The sequence below is a fragment of the Accipiter gentilis genome, chromosome 14 (assembly GCF_929443795.1).
Source record: "Accipiter gentilis chromosome 14, bAccGen1.1, whole genome shotgun sequence".
In the NCBI taxonomy this organism is placed as follows: Eukaryota; Metazoa; Chordata; class Aves; order Accipitriformes; family Accipitridae; genus Astur; species Astur gentilis.
Genome location: NC_064893.1, coordinates 1,380,202 through 1,397,710, shown reverse-complemented (window position 1 = coordinate 1,397,710; position 17,509 = coordinate 1,380,202). Strand labels below are relative to the sequence as shown.

Here is a 17,509-nt window from a genome sequence, read left to right as displayed (position 1 = left end):
TCTGAGCATGATACCCCTGTGTGGCAGCACAACAGATAGTGTGTTTTCTAGCAAATAGAAAAAAGCCCTTTAGGCCAAAATATTTTGCAAAGGGAGACTTAGTAGCGCTGAACTTAAGTATCATTACAACTTTCATATGTATATGGTCTTTGCAAGATGTGCCTTCTCCAACATGCAAATGAAACTTGAACAGAAAACCAAGTGGAAATCATAGCTATTATTAACTAGAAAGTGAGAGACAGAATCTAGACTTTTACAGAACAATAAACATTAGGTGTCATCTGATCATAGTAGGCTCAGTAATCCAAGTAGTGCGTGCTGCGCAGCAGTGCAAACTCAGACTTGAGAAATCAGTGATGATCAGGGAGCCGGAGGTGATGGGCTGGCTATTGCAATCTCTTACATCAGATCCATCTTGTAAATTCAGCAATCAGTTGTGTTTTACTGGTGTCAAATTGGTGTAAGAGTAGAGAATCAGGCCTACTGAATGGTCTAAATGACGACAAAATGAAGACATTCTCATTAGGAAGCAGTGATCGGAATCAACATAACCTAAAATCTTGATGTATTTTTTTTCTATTTCTCTTTTGAAACCTTAAAATATGAAATCATGAGGTTCTTTTTATTACATATGATCACAGTATTTCAGTTTAGTCTTTTCCTGAACTGTATTTTCTAGTTTAGATTATTCACAGGTGATCGGTTTCAACCTAAGAAATTCCAGGTTAATACAATAGCCCCTGCTGTACAGTGTAATATAAGCCATTCACAAAGGAATGACATCTAAATTTTGTCAAAGCATGGGGAAAACCAAAAAGCATTTATCAAACATTTTCTTAACATTGGGCTTCACTATAATGAGGTTTTGTACTCTCTCTGCATATATCTTGATTGGCCATGTGTTTTTGGAAAAAAAAAGGGCACTTTGCAAAGTGACACTTTTAAGTCTTTCCTTTCCCTGGCTATTCAAAGATTTTCTTTCCTTTATCTTCGGAGGAAAGTCTTGCACTATTTCTGATGCTCCAAGCAACGACTTTGTTCATACCCCTTAGCCTGAAAGCTTCTGTGGCACAACTGTTCAAGGATTTTCCCTCCCCTTCATTACATGGACAGCCGTTTCCCTCCAAAACGGCCGCTAGGCTCGTTCCCTGGCCTATTTTCTCCTCCTAGCCCTAATGTCACCCTTTCCTTTCACTGCCCCTACTTCCAGCCGACCTCCACCATCCACCTTGATCCTGTCCTCCTCACCACAGGGGAATCCAAGGCTCGCTGCCTGCACACCATCACTACCTCGGCGAGCTGCCCAGGACACAAGGGGCACCACCTCTATACTCTCGTTAATAATATGCTATTACTTCTACCCCCCTTACTTGCGATCCGATCAGCCAGGGATCACAGTCGTGGCCATTTCACCACCATTTCAGTTAGCCCTCCAGTCCAGCGTCCCCTCCGGAGGGAGAGGGGCGGCGAACGAGCGGCAGCGTGGCCACCACCCAGGAGGCAGGCCCGCGGGCTTCGCCCTCTCCTCAGACCTTTAACGGCTCGCACTCCCCTCCCCTCTTATTTTTGCCATTTCCAGGGCGAATTGTCGGGCACCTTTAGGAAGCCGGAGCCCAGGGAGGGCACGAACGGGAGCAAGAGCTGTCCCCGACTGCCGCCGGCCGGCGGACCCCCATCCCCTGAACTGCCCCCTCCCGCCCTGCCCTCCCCTGCCCTGCCCTGCCCTCCCCTCCCCTCCCCTCCCCTCCCCTCAGGCGGCCTCTCCCCTCCCCTTCCCTTCCCCACCCGCCGCTCGCTGCCCCGCTCACCCCCCCAACGCGTTTTCCCTTCCCCCATTGGCCCGCCGTGACGGCAATGGCGCGGCCTCCCCGCCGCGCAGGCGCAGCGGCGCCCGGCTCGCGGGCTCGCGCGGGTGCCCGTTGCCCCGCCTCCCCCCCGCCCTCCTCCTCCTCCCCCCCCCCCCCCGCCCCCCCAACGGCTCTCCGCGAGCCGCCGCGGCCGTTGTTGTCAGTTGCGCCTCGGAGTCGCCGCAGCGGTAGGGCCCGGCGGAGCGCCAGGCGGGCAGGCAGGCGCGGGGCAGTACTCGCCGCAGCTCAGCCGGGGTTCCTCGCCGGTCCCGCTGGGATCTTCGACCCTTTCCCTCCCTTCCCGCCGCCGCTCCCGAGGGCAGTCGCGGCGGGCGCTGCCCATGCAGGGGGCGGCGCGGGGCGCGGCGGCCCAAGGAGACGCCGCCGCCGCGGCTGCAGGCAGTAAGTTGCCAGCTTGGGCTGGGCCGGTGAGGACGGGGCCGGCCCGGTGGGGTGTGGTGGGTTCCCTTCCTCCCCTCCCTTCGCCTTCCCGTTTCTCCCGGAGCCGGCCTCGCCCGGCGAGCTCCTCCCGGCCGGCCCAATGGCGGCCTCGGCCCAGGAGGAGGCAGGCGGTGGCGGGGGAACGCTTCCCGGCCGCCGCCGAAGGTTGGTGCGTCGGTGCCGCCCGGGGCTGGAGGAGGGGGGATTTGGGGGGAGGGGAGGAGCGGGTGTTACGGCGGGCTCCCGGCGGGAGACTCCTATGCCCCCCCCGCCCCCGGCGCGGCGGAGCCTGGAGTGCCCCACGGCAGCCCCTCGCCCCCTGCGAGGCGGGGTCCGTGCGACGCGTCCCCGCGCCAGCAGCGCGTGTGACCGGCTCCCCGCCGCGCGGCTGACATCTGACCCTGCGCGTGTTTGTGTCCGCCCGGGTGCGTGCCCTCCCCGGCCGCCCCGGAGCAGCGTCCGCGCACCGGGGGGCGGGGGGGAAGCGGCGGCGAGTTTGCCCCTCCGCCACCCTGCTGCCCCCGCCGGCTCCTCCGCGTATTCTCCACCGCTCGGAAAGCAGATAAACAAGGGAGGCGAAAGCCCTGCGGTTAGAGGGCCGGTCCGGTCACGGGTGTGTTTTGGGGGAATGACAGTGCATCTTACCCCTCGGAACCAGGTGCACGGCCAACAGGTTTGCTCAGAATGCAAGCTGGCGTCTTTTCTGCCGGCAGGGCTGGAGCATGCCCCTGGCAGAGGCTGGGAGCATACGCGTGTTGCTTCTGTCACTACACTTACCGCGTTGAATTTGCTGCCTTTAGATTACTATAGAAATCGGCCGGATAAGTAGATAAGTCCTGGGTAGAGGTCTTTGTGCTTTTTGCTAGGCGGGTTTTGGCACCCAGATGGTACTCCTCTAGTTAAATTTATGGAAGATGACTTTTAAAGATGTTTGTGGTTGACATACTGTCTTGGTAATAGCTGAAGGACAGACATGTGTGGTTGCTTTTGGTGGTGCGCTTTTTTTTTTTTTTTTTAATAAGTAGACCGAATAAAGTGTCAGAGCACATCCGCTAGGGAAAAAGGCTATATTGGCCTGAGGATGGTTGGCGACAAATGTGACCTATTTTCAAATTAGATATTTTTATTGGTAAGTGATGTGGGAACACCTGTGAAGGAGAAAGCTTTACATGGGATATGGAAATATAAAACGGTTTGGGTTTTTGCTTATGCATAGATAGTTCCTTACTGATCATCTTGCTTTCAGGAGCTTGTTAAGAGTAGATATGCAAAGAAGTGTTTTCCTCAATGGTACCATTGCAGTTCCTGGAGCAGCTGAAGGGTATTGTATGATTTACAGCCATCTAGCATGAATGAATTGCATGCAAATCTGCTTACGCCTGCCCTCTGTAGTGCAGTCACTACTTAGTCATATAGGCTGCTTTTTGCAGTTGTTTATTACAGATATATTTAGATCTTTAGGCTCTGGGGAAGGACCAGTTTAATAAAACTCAGCAAAATGAAATCTATACGAAAGTGTTTACAAGCACATGTTTATTATGTTAGAACTAAGCAGTTCTTGCAAGGCATGCACCATTAGGAACTGGGTTAATGAATGGTAGGGTTTTTTGATAGCTGTAAGTGTATCACAGAAAGCGGGAATTCGGCTAGCAGTTATTTTTGTACTATTGCTGACCCTTAGAAAGAAGGAATCTGAAACAAACTTACAAGAACTAACAGTCATTGCTACATAAGGCAATAAAATTTTACTTCGTGGAACATGTTGAAATGTTATTTTAAATTAGACTAATAATTGCCCCTTTTACTTCTAGTGGATGGAAAAAAATATCCAGATTTGAGGTCTTAACAATAAAATCTGAGGAGAAAGTGTAGTCTTGTCTCACATTTTTCCTGAATGTTCTAAATGACCAGAAAAGTGGTAGAATGATGGCATGATTTTTGAAGTGATTGGGAAGAGAAGCTAACCTGAATGTTGAAGTAGTGCCTGGTAGGCAAGGTATCATCCAAGACAGCATGTTTTATCTGACTCTTTTAAGGGAATCTTTGTGATCCACACCTGAGGTTTCCAACAAAAACAAGGAAAAGGGAAGATGACATCTTAAGTGGACTTAGTGGTAAACTGGTGGTTTTTTTTCTTTTACACAATTGAGAAGCAAGAAAGTACAGATTGAGTTTTGGATCCTGAAATTTCTGTACAGGTTACTGATGTTCCTTGAATCATCTTGCTATGAGAACTAATATTCCTAAATGGTGTGGGTGGTTGCACCATAGATACATAGTCTGATTTCTGATTATTTTAAACAAATAGCATGTTAAGAGTATACACGTTAAGATGCTACTGCAGATATTCCTGTACTTGCCGTAGTCGTCTTCCTTGTGCGCTGTTCTGACCAACTTGGTCTCTTCTAAGGCTCCAACTCCCTGCCTTCAATATCATATTTGAGTAATTCTTTTGCAGTCTACACCTTCAGTGTATCATTGCCCTTTTTATCCCACTAGCAACTGTAATGCCAAAGTAGTGCCTTTGTCTTGCTTTGTTGCCTGCCTTGCTTTCAAGGGCACAATATCCTGGTGCAGCTAGCTTTTTTTTTCCTCAGAATGTGTATGTGTCATGAAAAAATGCACTTCTTTGGATTTTGTCTGCTTTCAAAGTTCCACTGAAATGCTGTAGCTGTAAAACTTCTCAATGAACTTCTGTCCATTCCTACTTAATAGTGTTTTCTGATTATGTCTTAAAATAAGAAACCAATGAAATATGTTCAGATCAGGGACACTGCCTTATGCATATAGGGCTGATGCAGTTTATGACAAATATACCGATATTAAAATGCATAAGCTCTTAACTTTACTAACCTACGAGGTTCTGTGCATCTTTGTTGTCACGCTACTCTCAAGCACTTAATTGGAATGCTACAGCTTCTGTAATAGTAGCTGTTGTTTTAATACACATAACAGTATTATGTAAGAGCTTAAGAGGATTTGAAAAACTGTGTATTCACTTACAATTCTAGGATAACTTACCCTGGCAGAGTTCTAATACATGTCAGTTAAGTCACCAATGTTAAGAACTTAATGAGCAAAAAGTGCTATGTAGTTTTTACACTTGTGAAATACATAAGAGCGTGTTTCCTTTCTGAAAAGCTGAATCTCCTGGTTGTACAGTGATCTTCTACAGCAGTGTTGGGATGTGAATGTTGCACTGAATTTGACAGACTGGTTTTTACTTCTGTTCTTCACATATCATTCTGTGTTTCTTTTCAGTAGTCTCCTATCTATTTACTGACTGAACTTAAACCAGCTTGAGAGATAAGATGATAGCCTAGACTTTTATAATTTTATTTCACATTGAGGCATGCTGAATTTCAGGTGTCTGCCAGTTCCTAACTAATTTAGGATGCTATAAATGAGGATAAAATATTGAAACTGAGTAACTGGAGGTTGTGGTCGATCTATTTCTTAGAGGTTTAAATAGTTTGTATCCTAGATGGAAAATGTCAGTATCTCAGAGGCAACTTAAGTCAATTCAGTACTTAAGTTTTATGTTACCAGATGTATTGCTAAACAAATGAAGCTATCTGACATTTGAGCTCAGAGATTGTTCTTAAGAAATCTAATAGCAATCATTATTGCTTGTCATACATACTAACGGTATGTACACATATTTGCATCTGAATACTCCCATTTGAGCTAGTGGTTGATGCTTTCACCTCCCTTGATACAGAATAAAAATCATGTTTGTGATTTTGAGTTTGTACAACAAAGATGATTTTAGATCTTACAACAGTGGCAACTTATTAAAACATTAAGCCACACTGAAGTATTCATTGATTAACAGTGGAATGTTTAGAGCTCCTGTTAGTGGTCTTTGTGACGCTGTCTGGTGTGAGAAAATTATGTGGTAATGTTACAAAATAGACATGTGAAAAAGGTGAAACAATTCTGAATTCATGAACATGGAGTAGATGAGGCAATTCCTCTAAAAGAGTCCAGATTGGCGGAATAGAAATCAGAGTTTTCTGTTTTCTGCAAAGTTCCTGTAGTAGGTTTTCTGGAAATAAAGGTGTAGTGACTTGTCTAAAAGATAGTGATACCATCATGAATCACAATGATATGACTTCTGTCTGATATGCAAAGTATTTCTTCATCAGTTTCATGTTCCCAGTTATTTTGGGGGCCTGGGGAAGAACAAAAAAAAGAGAAATTGTGATGAGATTTGGAATATTAAAGCCTTTGAGAAGCTACTAGGATACTGCTTGTCAAGCTTGGAAAAGTGTAATTTTGGGCTAGGGAGTTCAACTACCATGAGCTATGTCTGTTGCTTATAAGATGGTCAACTGAAAAGCTTGTTGGTTTCTGTAGTCTTCAGGTTGGTTAGGTTTATGAATGTCTGTAATGAAGATATGCATGTTAATTTCCTGTAGCCGAGGAGAAATTTTACTTTCAGTGGGAATTGCAAAACATGGATCATTTCAGTTGAAACTAATTTTTTTTATATCATGACTTCACAGGGCCCTAAAATTTTAGAACTGATTTACAGACAAAAAGAAAGTACTAGCAGATATTGCAAAATTTGGAGTAAGTCCTTTTAAAAAGATGTTATCACATTCTAGTTTGCAGAAGACAATTTAGGGGGAGTGGCCATTTGGGAAGATCTAGTATTCTCTTCCTCTGCAATAATACTTTAAGAGCAGCTTTACATCTTAAGTGAACAGGGTGGCGGTGTCCATTTGTATTACTGTTTTTTATTTGTTTAGCTACATACTGGACTTTGAGAGTAGGCACAAGAGGAAAACAGGGACCACATTAAATTAATTGCTTTTGGAGCTGTGGCTGGTGTGAGGACTTTAAATGGTGCAAAGCTATTGCTGAGTTCTCAAATCCATAGGGGAGATTGCATTTGTCTTGTGTAATATCTCCTCTTAGAAATGGAAAGTGCCTTGTGAGCTGCAGCGATTATCAGCGTGGTTATGAAAGTATCTTGGGCTTTTAATGCATTTCACAACTAGAGGCAGTTGGAACTAATGCTAGTGACTACTAATGATGAGTTTGACAACGGATCGTAGTTTGATCACTCGTAGCACATCTGTCCTCTTAATAGCTTTGGCGTCTAGTCTGTAATCATAATCTTGCTATTACTACTACTATCTTGCTATTGCTTTGCAATATATACCTACTTAGGTGTTGTCTGTATTTTTTTTGCCTCTTTCACCTACTTGTTGTGAAAGAAAAAGGAAATTCACATTCTTGACTTTTAAAGGCACCCCCCCTTGAAGGACCAATTCGGATCCAGTGGCTTTTTTCACTTGTCTGTATTGAAGGTGATTCTTACAAAGATGTCAACTATAGTGGGGTTTCTACAACACAGTTTTCAAATTTTATTTTGCTCTTTACTAGTGTTCTTGCAAGCCACTCACCACAGCTTTACATATGGGTGTGAAAGAGGAAAGCTTAAACATTCCATGCTTGATGTGACTGTACCATGACTTCAAGAAAATAGGATGAGACAGAAATCTGTAGGTCTAAAAGTTTGGGAATTTCTTGCCTAAAAAAATACTTGTATTCTTTAATTGACGATATCCTGAATCATGCATCATATTTTTTAAGTTTGATTTTTCTTATACATCGGAGCTGCCTCAAAGTCTTGCTCTTAGATCTCAGGTCATGCAGGCTCTTGTAATTTTCTGTTACAAAATAATGTTAGTAACTTTTTTCTTAAATCTATAATGCAACCTCTTCCTCGCTCAACCTTTTGTTATAGGTTCAGGAGCAATGTTTTATTAAGTTTATTGGCCTGCTAAATATTTCTGCTGCTGGCTGTTCACTGAATAATGGACCTTAGAGTTGAAGCATTCTTGCTGGCATTTTGTTTTATTTCTGGATTCTAAGAAGAGTTAAGGCTAGGCACCAGTAGCCCTGATGCCTGCAATACATTCTAAAATAATGAAAACCCTAGCATTTCACTACAGACTTCACAAATGTTTAATGGCAAAACTTCATCAGCAATTGGCAGATTGTATCTTTTCAGAGCAAAGTTCAGGGAATAATACTAAATTGTGCAGGTTAATTCTTTTTATGTTTGGAACATAGAACTACTTGATAACTCTTATCTTCATTGTTTTAGGTGTGGCCATGCGGAATGATAGATTTGCTGATACATCTTGACATTTTAGCAATGCACTGCGAGGTGAATGCTGACGCTGTGGGAGATGACAATGAGGTCTAATATGAAAATAAAAGCAAATGTACACCTTGAAAAATCTACTGTAGTGTTTTACTGTGGAACTTGTCAGGAGCAGGAGAGTTTATGGGATTAGTCATCAGTGAAGGGGAAGATATGCATGTATGCTGTGGTGCAGTCATGCAAAGTGGAAAATAAAGCATTAGATAGCGTTGTGTATATAAGGACTGAGTTGTAACACCGCTGCCCCCACCCACCAGTAATGCCGCATCTGCAAGGTGTTTGGCTGTAGGGCAGGTATAGATTGCTGTCCTTTCTGTCCGTTCTTCGAGTACCTTTGGTAGTTGTGAAGGCTTAGGTCACAGGAAGGTGGGGGAGGAAGGGCTTTGCTGGACTCTGACACCTCTGTGTGGAAACAAAAGGAGAATACAAGCGTAGCATCATCACATAGAAGTAGTGGCTCGTATAGTAACAAAGATAGACTGTATTTAAAGGCTCATGGATTAGGCTGTGAAGCTATTTTACAGTAGGATAGCAGATAAAAAAATGATAGGAAATATTGGAAAAAATGTGAAAAATTATACTTGCACAGTTTTGTAACTGAGTTGATGTTTCCTTCAGTTTGCTCTCAGATTCTAATGATTGGTACAAATCACTTTCACAGTAAAAAATTATGTAGTAAATAAATAATTGGTATAGATGCTGTTATTAATCTGAGACAAAAGAGATCAAAAGGGGAAACGGGGTGAAACTTATTTAATCTATCTTGTGGGTGTGTATAATATGTACATCCACTGAACTAGTTGTCCTAAACTCCTGCTACAGAAAATGAAAATGTGTGCTTTTAAGAAAGGGTTCATGTGATGTGTTTAGCTATCTGCTTTAGGGTGCAATTTGTTTTATCATAGGCTCTTATCTGTGTTGACTGAACCTCCCATTTATCGTGAAGGGAGACAGGAATGGTTAGCTGTCTGTGGACAAGGGAGTCCTAGCGAAGGTTACTTCAACTTTTATGTCTGTTAGCCTGATAATGCAGGGAAGCTTTTTCATTGATAGCATTATAACATTTTGTTGAAATGGGACCTTGACTCTTCATCTTCTAAAGTAAGAAGCTAATAAACACATTAGGGTAAGATGAACTGGGCTGGTCTTGCATGTAATGTATAATATAATGAAACTTTTTGGACAGGATGAATTGCTTAAAGAAAAACTGGTGTCTCTAAAACATGCTGATTTTTCTAAACACATCTATTAGAGATCTATTCGTCCATCTTTTAGAGGTAGTTGAATCACAGTACTGTTGTTAAGCTCCTTAATAGGATGCATGTGATATTACAAAACGGCTTCTACAGATCTTCATTACAGAGGCTGTTTGCAGTATTTTGTGGGATAGGATACATGAGCTTCTTTGGAAGGGAGGATCTGTTCTGAATCTATTTACTGGTAAATGTCTGCATTACATAAAATGAGTATTGGGGGCGTAGCTGAATTCTGGTATAGTTAGGGAAAACTGTATTTTTAAAACCATAATTAGCCACATGGATTAAATGCTGCTAATGGTTAGTAAGCTCGCCAGCTAGAAAATCCAAACTCTCTAATGCTGAAAAATCAACTTATAATAAAGGACTTGAGATAATGTGAATTAGAAGAAAGACAGGTAAATATTTTCTGTGATATAACTGTCTCTTGAATGGTTTTCCTCAGGCTGTAGTTTTGGCTTGCTGGCAAAATACGGCTGGCTGAAATTTTGATTGTTGGGTGCTGCAGTTTGCAGCTCCTTCATTTGGTAAAAATGTTCAAGAGGTCCCATTGTAAACTGGGTCAATGAAATGATCTGTCATTAAAACTAACCCTGTTTTGGATCATGATGGTAGTAGATGTGTTAAATCTGGAAGTTTTGGGTGATTCCATTTATAGTTAGCCCCAGAAGTGTTACTGATGTAACTAAGGAGACAACTGCAAAGAAAGGGTCACAAAGAGGCTTCAGCTTGAGAGCTGGTACCTTGTGAAACTGCGTTCTTAGTTGATCCCTAAGTGCTTTCAAAATTCTGCTTTCTTCCTCTAGAAACAAACTGAGAAAAAGAAACTTATTTCTCTGAAAAGTATTGGTATAGCAACTGTGATCCTTCAGCATATTTGAATTGTAATGGAGGTTTGTATCTATATGTACTATGACAGTTTTGCATCCATTTCCTACTACTGAGCAATTCTTTATTTTGGTATGTTCACTTCAAACTGTGTGTGTGTGTGTCTAAGATCCTTGTGTTTAGCTGTGGGAGCTTCATCTCTGAAGATTTATTTTAAACCCACAGAATTAAAAGTTAGTTGGTCTGTTATTGTGGAGACTTAATGTTAAACTGTTAATGAATCTGCATTAATTTTATTTCAGCTAATGGGGCTGCAACATTAGTAAGCGTAGTTCATCTTCCATTTCTGTAAGCTTTTATCCTATTGATTACTGTCTGATGTATTTCTCCACGGCTTAGGCATAATTGATTTTTGCTGGAATTTTGTTGACAGGTTGATGTTTATGTGTATTCTGTCATTTAGAGATAAATCACTTGTTGAGTTTGTATGAAGATGGTTGAGAATGTGCCAAGTGAACAAAATAATTAGTATAAATCTTTCCTTACTGCTGAGTATTGTAGTTACTTAAATTCAGACAACTTATATTCTGTTACATCTGGCTGGCTTCGCTTTCTCCCTTTTGCCCCGCCAGGGATGGAACCTTCTTGAATTTAAGAAAGAAAAGCTAAGTCAAAATGGAGTGAGGCTTTTTTACCTCCATTTTCCTTACCTGTTCCAGTAATGAAACTTTGGTTTTGCCAAGCACTAAGAAAGCTCTGTCTTGTCTCCAGGTGCTGTTTTTGAATCCAAGACTTAACAGAAAATATCTCTTAAAGCCACGTCTCCCCTTACAGAGTAAAGGTGTTTCATGATCTGGGCCAGATTTGTAGGATGTGATGAATTTGTGTGAATAGAGATGTAAATCTTGAGTTTTGACTTAACATTCAAGAAAGAAATGGTCTGTAAAAACTTGAGCACTGGAGTTTGTGTTGTTGGTAACTTCAGTTGCATAGGGAATGGCTGGCTGTTTTTTGACACAACTTTTATGGATTCTGAAACTGTGTAGTTTAGCAGAAGGTATTGACTATAGGATGCATTATGGGTGAAAAAGACTTGTAAGGAGGAGTGATGTCCTCGTGGCAGTTAAAGTTGTTTTTGTAAGTTCGTGTGCTTTTTTTGCTTATTTTATTTCTTTAATCTAGAAGCGGTGAAGAGTTTGATTAGGGTGCTGTGCTGTGGAGACAGCAGTTCTATAAAGCACGTTTGCGTGGGGTGGGTTTTTTTGTTTCAAATGTTTGCAGTCCTTTTAGGATTGAGACTCTGGAGTCGCACAACCATATGAGGCACAGCTGATTAGTATCTTCCTTATTGCTTCATACAGGTTAAGGTTAGGTGTTTTATGTGTGTACCTTTCCATTAGCCTGCATTTTTGGGGTTAGGAGAGTATGATGGAACATTATACAACTATAATAAAGCATTACATGAGAACACTATGTCAGTGCTCAGTATTAGTAACCCCCCCCTAAATTGGCCTAAGACAGTAGTGTAGAACAAACCCGAAAATGTGTAGACAAAGGTGAGAAGAATGCTAGAGCCTGTTGGAATAACATCTGTAAAAGGAGTGACAGAGTAGGACTTGAACAAGATTGAACTGAAGCTAGGAAGGGAGGAAGCTACAACTGTGAGTTGCTTGAGGCAAGGTAAATAAAGTATGATAGTTCTTGTTTTGGAACAGACGGTGAATGAGAAGATGCACAAATTATCAGGAGATTAAAAACAAACAAGAGGAAGTAGTTCTTCTCACAGCACATAGTTAAGCTATTAAACTTGTTGCAGGATGTTCTTGATACTAAAAATTCACACGCTTTAATAAAGCACTTGCCCAGTTTCACAGGGAGGGGTGGAATCCATCAAGCATTATTAAACACAAAGCCACTGCCCTCTGATTTAAAGAAGTTTTTGAAACTCTTTAAGATAAGGAGAGTTTTGTTATTTATTCTTACATTTGCCGTTGTACTATGTTCTTCCCTATGCATTCTCTAATGGTTACTGATGAGGTAGGAAGGTGTTTGACATGGGCATTTGGTTTAATGTAGCATGCTCTAGCCTAGTTTTGTACTTTCTGGAATAAGGATGGGATGGTATTACATGGTTTATTGGGAGTGGCAAGGGAAACTTTGTAAGATGAGCAGTACAGGATGTGTTGGGAAGCAGATATGCCAACCCCAGTTTTGATACTGTGGCATCTTGTAGTGAAGTGGAATGGTTTTTGGAAGAGCATCTGAAGCATAGTGCTTAGTAGCAGAATGAAAGGGTATAGTAACACAAAACCCAATGAAATTTTTTAAAGCTTGATTATTATCTTGAAAGAAAAACAAAACCCCAAACCCCAATGTTTATATATGATTGTTACACTTGCCCTGTTCCTTGTCTATGTTGTGAGATTTCAGAAGCTGATTGATTTCATTCAAATTTTACAGGGGTGGAGGTCTCAAACTGAATTCCCACGGACTTTGTGGAAGTAGACAGCTGGATAGAGAAGAGGTTATACCATGGCTCCAGCTGAGAGAAGCAGTAAGGTGAGCTTGTTAAACATCAGAGAATCCTCACAGGACCCCCAACCTTGTAATTGAATCCATATGAAACCGGGTTCATTAGTTTCACTGTCTGTGAAATAAGTTGTTTAGTAGGGAGTGTTCTTAAGCTAATGCTTACATGTTGACTTGAGAGTAGCTAATGTATGAAGCTGTTTGTTTGCCAGCTTCCTTTTCAAAGATTTTCTTTTTGAAGTTCAGTTTTGGAACTGTGAAAATATATTCTAAAGAGCTAGGTTTTCTGTATTTTATTGAGTTGGCAACAAGCCATCTAATTTCCCTATTTCTAGCTACTTAGCACTCAAAGTGGGAGAAATGGTTAGCTTTTTGATAGCTACAGATTTTTATTTAAACATCAGTCAAAGTTAAAGATGCAGGAAAAGTTTTTGGGATGTTTTGTGTGTGAAAAAATTGGCCATGGGACATAAGACCTTCAAAACCAGGTTTGAATATAAATGTTTTATAAATTGAATCTTGTTTGCTTAAATGTCAAATTAACTGGTAAGCACAAGTTCAGCATAAATAAGCTGAACTCTTGAGCTCTCCCCTTCCTTCCCACTCTTCTTCCCTTTCTCCTGACTCATTCCCAGGACTGCTGAACATATGCAGCCTACATGCAAACTTTTTATCGCCAGTTTTTATAACTCCAGTCAAAATATTTAACAAGACATTTTATTTAGCACTAAGAGTACATCCAACCCAAGTGTTTCATTTCAGCTTGTAGAGCTGTTCATTTGTTGTAATTACAGTAGTGATTGATAATGCTCAAACTAATTAGTGTTACAAAATTAAGTCTTGTATGTCAGTCTGAGCTTTGCTGAACAGGAAGCTGTTAAAAGGGAGAAGGTAAAAGTCCAAAGCCATGCCATCAGAACTTTGTATTAGAGCTGTTTCATCCTGCAACATGAAGGAATATGGCAAAAATAAGATAAATCAAGCACGTTCCTCTTGTCAATATTCTGTGCTGCCCAGTGCATTTCTAATGTTGCTGGAAAAGTCACAGATTTCAGCTTTGCCAATTTTAACAGTCCTTGTAACACTAACTTCTTCAAGTGTTGCTTGCAAGGTTTCTGACTCAAGAACATGAATGCCACTGACTTTCAGAGAAATTTTCATGATTGCACTGTTGAAATTCATTTTCTTCAAGCATACTGATAATGTGATTTCAGAAATCTGTTGGTTACTAAAGCATGGCTTGTCAAACCCTTTGTAAAAACCCCTAAAGAATTTAATAAATAATCTGTAATAATGTGCCAATGTAACTTTGGGAGAATTATAGGATAATAATTTTGCTTATTTTCGTACAAATATATAAACTTCTATCTTTATTTTTAGGTATGCTCGGCAGTGACAATGGACTATTTATTTGCATCAGATACTCTTATATGAAAAGATCACGTTTCCAAAGAGCTTAAATATTATTTCATCTTCTGAAACAGAATGGCAGGCTTCAAGCGAGGATATGATGGAAAAATTGCAGGATTGTATGACTTGGATAAAACTTTGGGCAGAGGCCATTTTGCTGTGGTCAAACTTGCTCGGCATGTCTTCACAGGTGAAAAAGTAGCAGTAAAAGTAATTGACAAGACCAAACTGGACACTCTGGCCACTGGACATCTTTTTCAAGAAGTTAGATGCATGAAACTAGTGCAGCATCCCAATATAGTACGGCTGTATGAAGTGATTGACACCCAGACTAAGCTTTATCTTATCTTGGAGCTAGGTGATGGAGGAGATATGTTTGATTACATCATGAAACATGAAGAAGGTCTGAATGAGGATCTGGCAAAAAAATATTTTGCTCAAATAGTTCACGCTATATCCTACTGCCATAAACTGCATGTAGTTCATAGAGACTTAAAACCAGAGAATGTTGTATTCTTTGAAAAACAAGGACTTGTGAAATTGACTGATTTTGGCTTCAGCAACAAGTTCCAGCCTGGAAAGAAGCTCACCACAAGCTGTGGATCTCTTGCATATTCTGCTCCTGAAATTTTACTTGGGGATGAATATGATGCACCAGCAGTTGGTATGTCCTCTTTGAATTCAACCAGTAATCTAAACTTAAGTACCATGATGTTTTCTGTTCAAGATAATGCCATATATGGAAGCTAGCTAATTGGCAAGAAATAATGTTATAACCTGGATGAGTTATGGATGAGTTAATGCTGGAGCAGCTCTGTTTGGAGGAGATACTCAAACATTCTCAAAAAATGCTTGAAAGATCTTTTTGTATTAAATGATGCAATTGTGCACATTGTAATTAACTTTCCTATTAACAATAATATGAATTCTATGTGTATGTTTGTACTTGCTTTGTTAGTGGACCTATCCCTGTTTCAGAAAAGCGCCTGTTTTCAATTTATTTTTAACATCATCCCCCTGCCCACCCACCCCTACAAAAAACTCCAGCCACCCAGTGATTTTCTTTGCGCAGTTTAGCCATATAAGAATGACATTGTGAGACCAGGCTGCTTACACGTTCTGCTGCTAGGTGGTAGGATTCCATTTTTAATAAGTACTAACTTGGCTATCGAAGGAGGAGACTGGAAATTAAGGAAAGCTTTAACTTCTTCTTCGCCCTTTTCCTGTCTGAGAACTGAAAGTAGGGGTGAGTTCCCAGTTGCTCCTAATTGTTTAAAAGGTTAAGAGAAGTAGTCGTGTAAATTAGTGTTCATGTTTCTAGCTGGAAAGTGGAGTGTGCTAGACAGAATACTACAGATAATCTTATTCTCTCTGTTAGGTCTACTGCATATGCTTTTAGAAGTAACTTTAGAGGTGGTTTTTTTAAATAGCTGTAAATGTTGATAGAGTCACTGAATAATGTCCTGTAGTCACACAGTTTGCTCGTGTCTGTTAACTGAGGTAGAATTCACTTGTCCAACAAATTTAGGTACGTATTATTCCAAATGATGCTTCAAAAACAGCTTATTGTAGTCAACATACCTCTTGTTCTTATGTGCCCAGTATCTGATACTTTTACAGTCTTATTAATACCCATTAGAACTCTGTATGTGGCTGTGTATGTGTTTTGCTATGGTTATAGTAGTGGCTGTAGTGATGGTTTAAATTAAGACTGACTTGTCCAATTTTTTGCTAATTTACTTGAGGTAAACAGTCAGCTAATTTTGTATGCTGACAAGGTATTCCTGCACACTGTTGAACTAAAATTCTTGCATCATTTTTAATATAAATATTTTTAGCTAGCAGACCATATGGTCTTTGCTTAAACATTTGAATGTCACTTCATGGCTTCTACACTTTGAATAGGTATTTTACTGTGTTATTTCTGGACTTGAAAGTACTTTCTCAAGTGTGCTATAATTGGGAATTTTAGATGTCTATGCTATTTGTGGTTTTGCAAATCCATGCTGATGCTACAGTGATGCTTGATGAAATTATTTCTATTTAGAGTCAAATGTTTTAGATGAGTTGGTCCTGGTTTTATTAGTGGCAACCTAGAGATCCTAACTCCTGAGTTCTCCTGGAGTTCTTAAGAGCACTATGACCAGATGATCAAAATTGAATTGCAGGGTTAACGAAGCGCACTTTGGATGTCTTAATGATAAATGTAAGAATGGTGACATCACATAAAATGTTTCTTAGAGGACTTTGTAAGCAATTAGGTAGGTAAACTTCTGAACAGTACTAGAAGAAAAAGGTTGAATGGATTCATAGAGGAGGAGGTGTGGCTAATAGAGTGGATTGCTGTGAACAGTAGAAAAACTAGAAAAAATGAATTTCTTCTAGCTGATCTTTAAGGATGCTAGTTAAGTTTTATTTCTGAGAATATTTAAATACACATCAGTGGTTAGTTTTTGCTTACTTATTCCCCAGTATGCTGTCTCAATTACTGCATACTAGAACTCCTATCCTAGTTGACAGATTGCAGTGCTTGTATTCTCACTTTTTTAGTGGCACAGTTTTCATCACTTCGTAATGGACTACAAAATCTCTAAAGTACTGTCAATACAATAGTTACAGAATAAAAATACCCAAATTTACTACAAGTTGCCAATAAGTGATGACCTTGAAAGGTAAGATACACTATATAAGTTTTCTAAATACAACTTATTCGTGTATTTTAAATGCAAAGATTGTGGAAAAAAAAATATTAGGGACTTCTTTAAAGCCCTCCTTCCCCCAAGTGGAGTCTTAAATGTAGAATCTTAAAAGAATATATGTTCAGGAAATTTATCACTAACCATGTAATTATGCAACTGAGAAATCAGCTTGTGTAAACCTTTCTTAATATTTAAAGATAAAGTTTCACACTAAGATGAGGTCACACTTGTGGACTGGAAGTATGTATAAATTCAGAAGTAGACATTTTCAAAAGAAGAGTGATTAAATCAGTTACATTTTGATGCTAGTAATGTGCA

The 17,509-nt window shown here is 40.6% G+C and overlaps 2 protein-coding genes across 4 annotated transcripts in view; both read left to right on the top strand.

Moving 5' to 3' along the window:
- The window catches only part of ZNRF2 (zinc and ring finger 2), a 568,219-nt gene that overhangs the window by 340,077 nt on the left and 210,633 nt on the right, over window positions 1-17,509 (top strand). The window lies entirely within an intron of this gene.
- Window positions 1,992-17,509, top strand: part of SNRK (SNF related kinase) — a 41,087-nt gene continuing 25,569 nt past the window's right edge. The window contains exons 1-3 of one of the 2 annotated variants that reach the window (XM_049817296.1): window positions 1,992-2,249; window positions 13,014-13,112; window positions 14,463-15,156. In XM_049817296.1, coding sequence (XP_049673253.1) covers window positions 14,568-15,156 — 589 coding nt within the window. In that variant the 5' untranslated portion in view covers window positions 1,992-2,249; window positions 13,014-13,112; window positions 14,463-14,567. Of the gene's footprint in view, window positions 2,250-10,599; window positions 10,619-13,013; window positions 13,113-14,462; window positions 15,157-17,509 lie in introns of those variants that run through there. The other variant, XM_049817297.1, reaches the window with a different exon arrangement.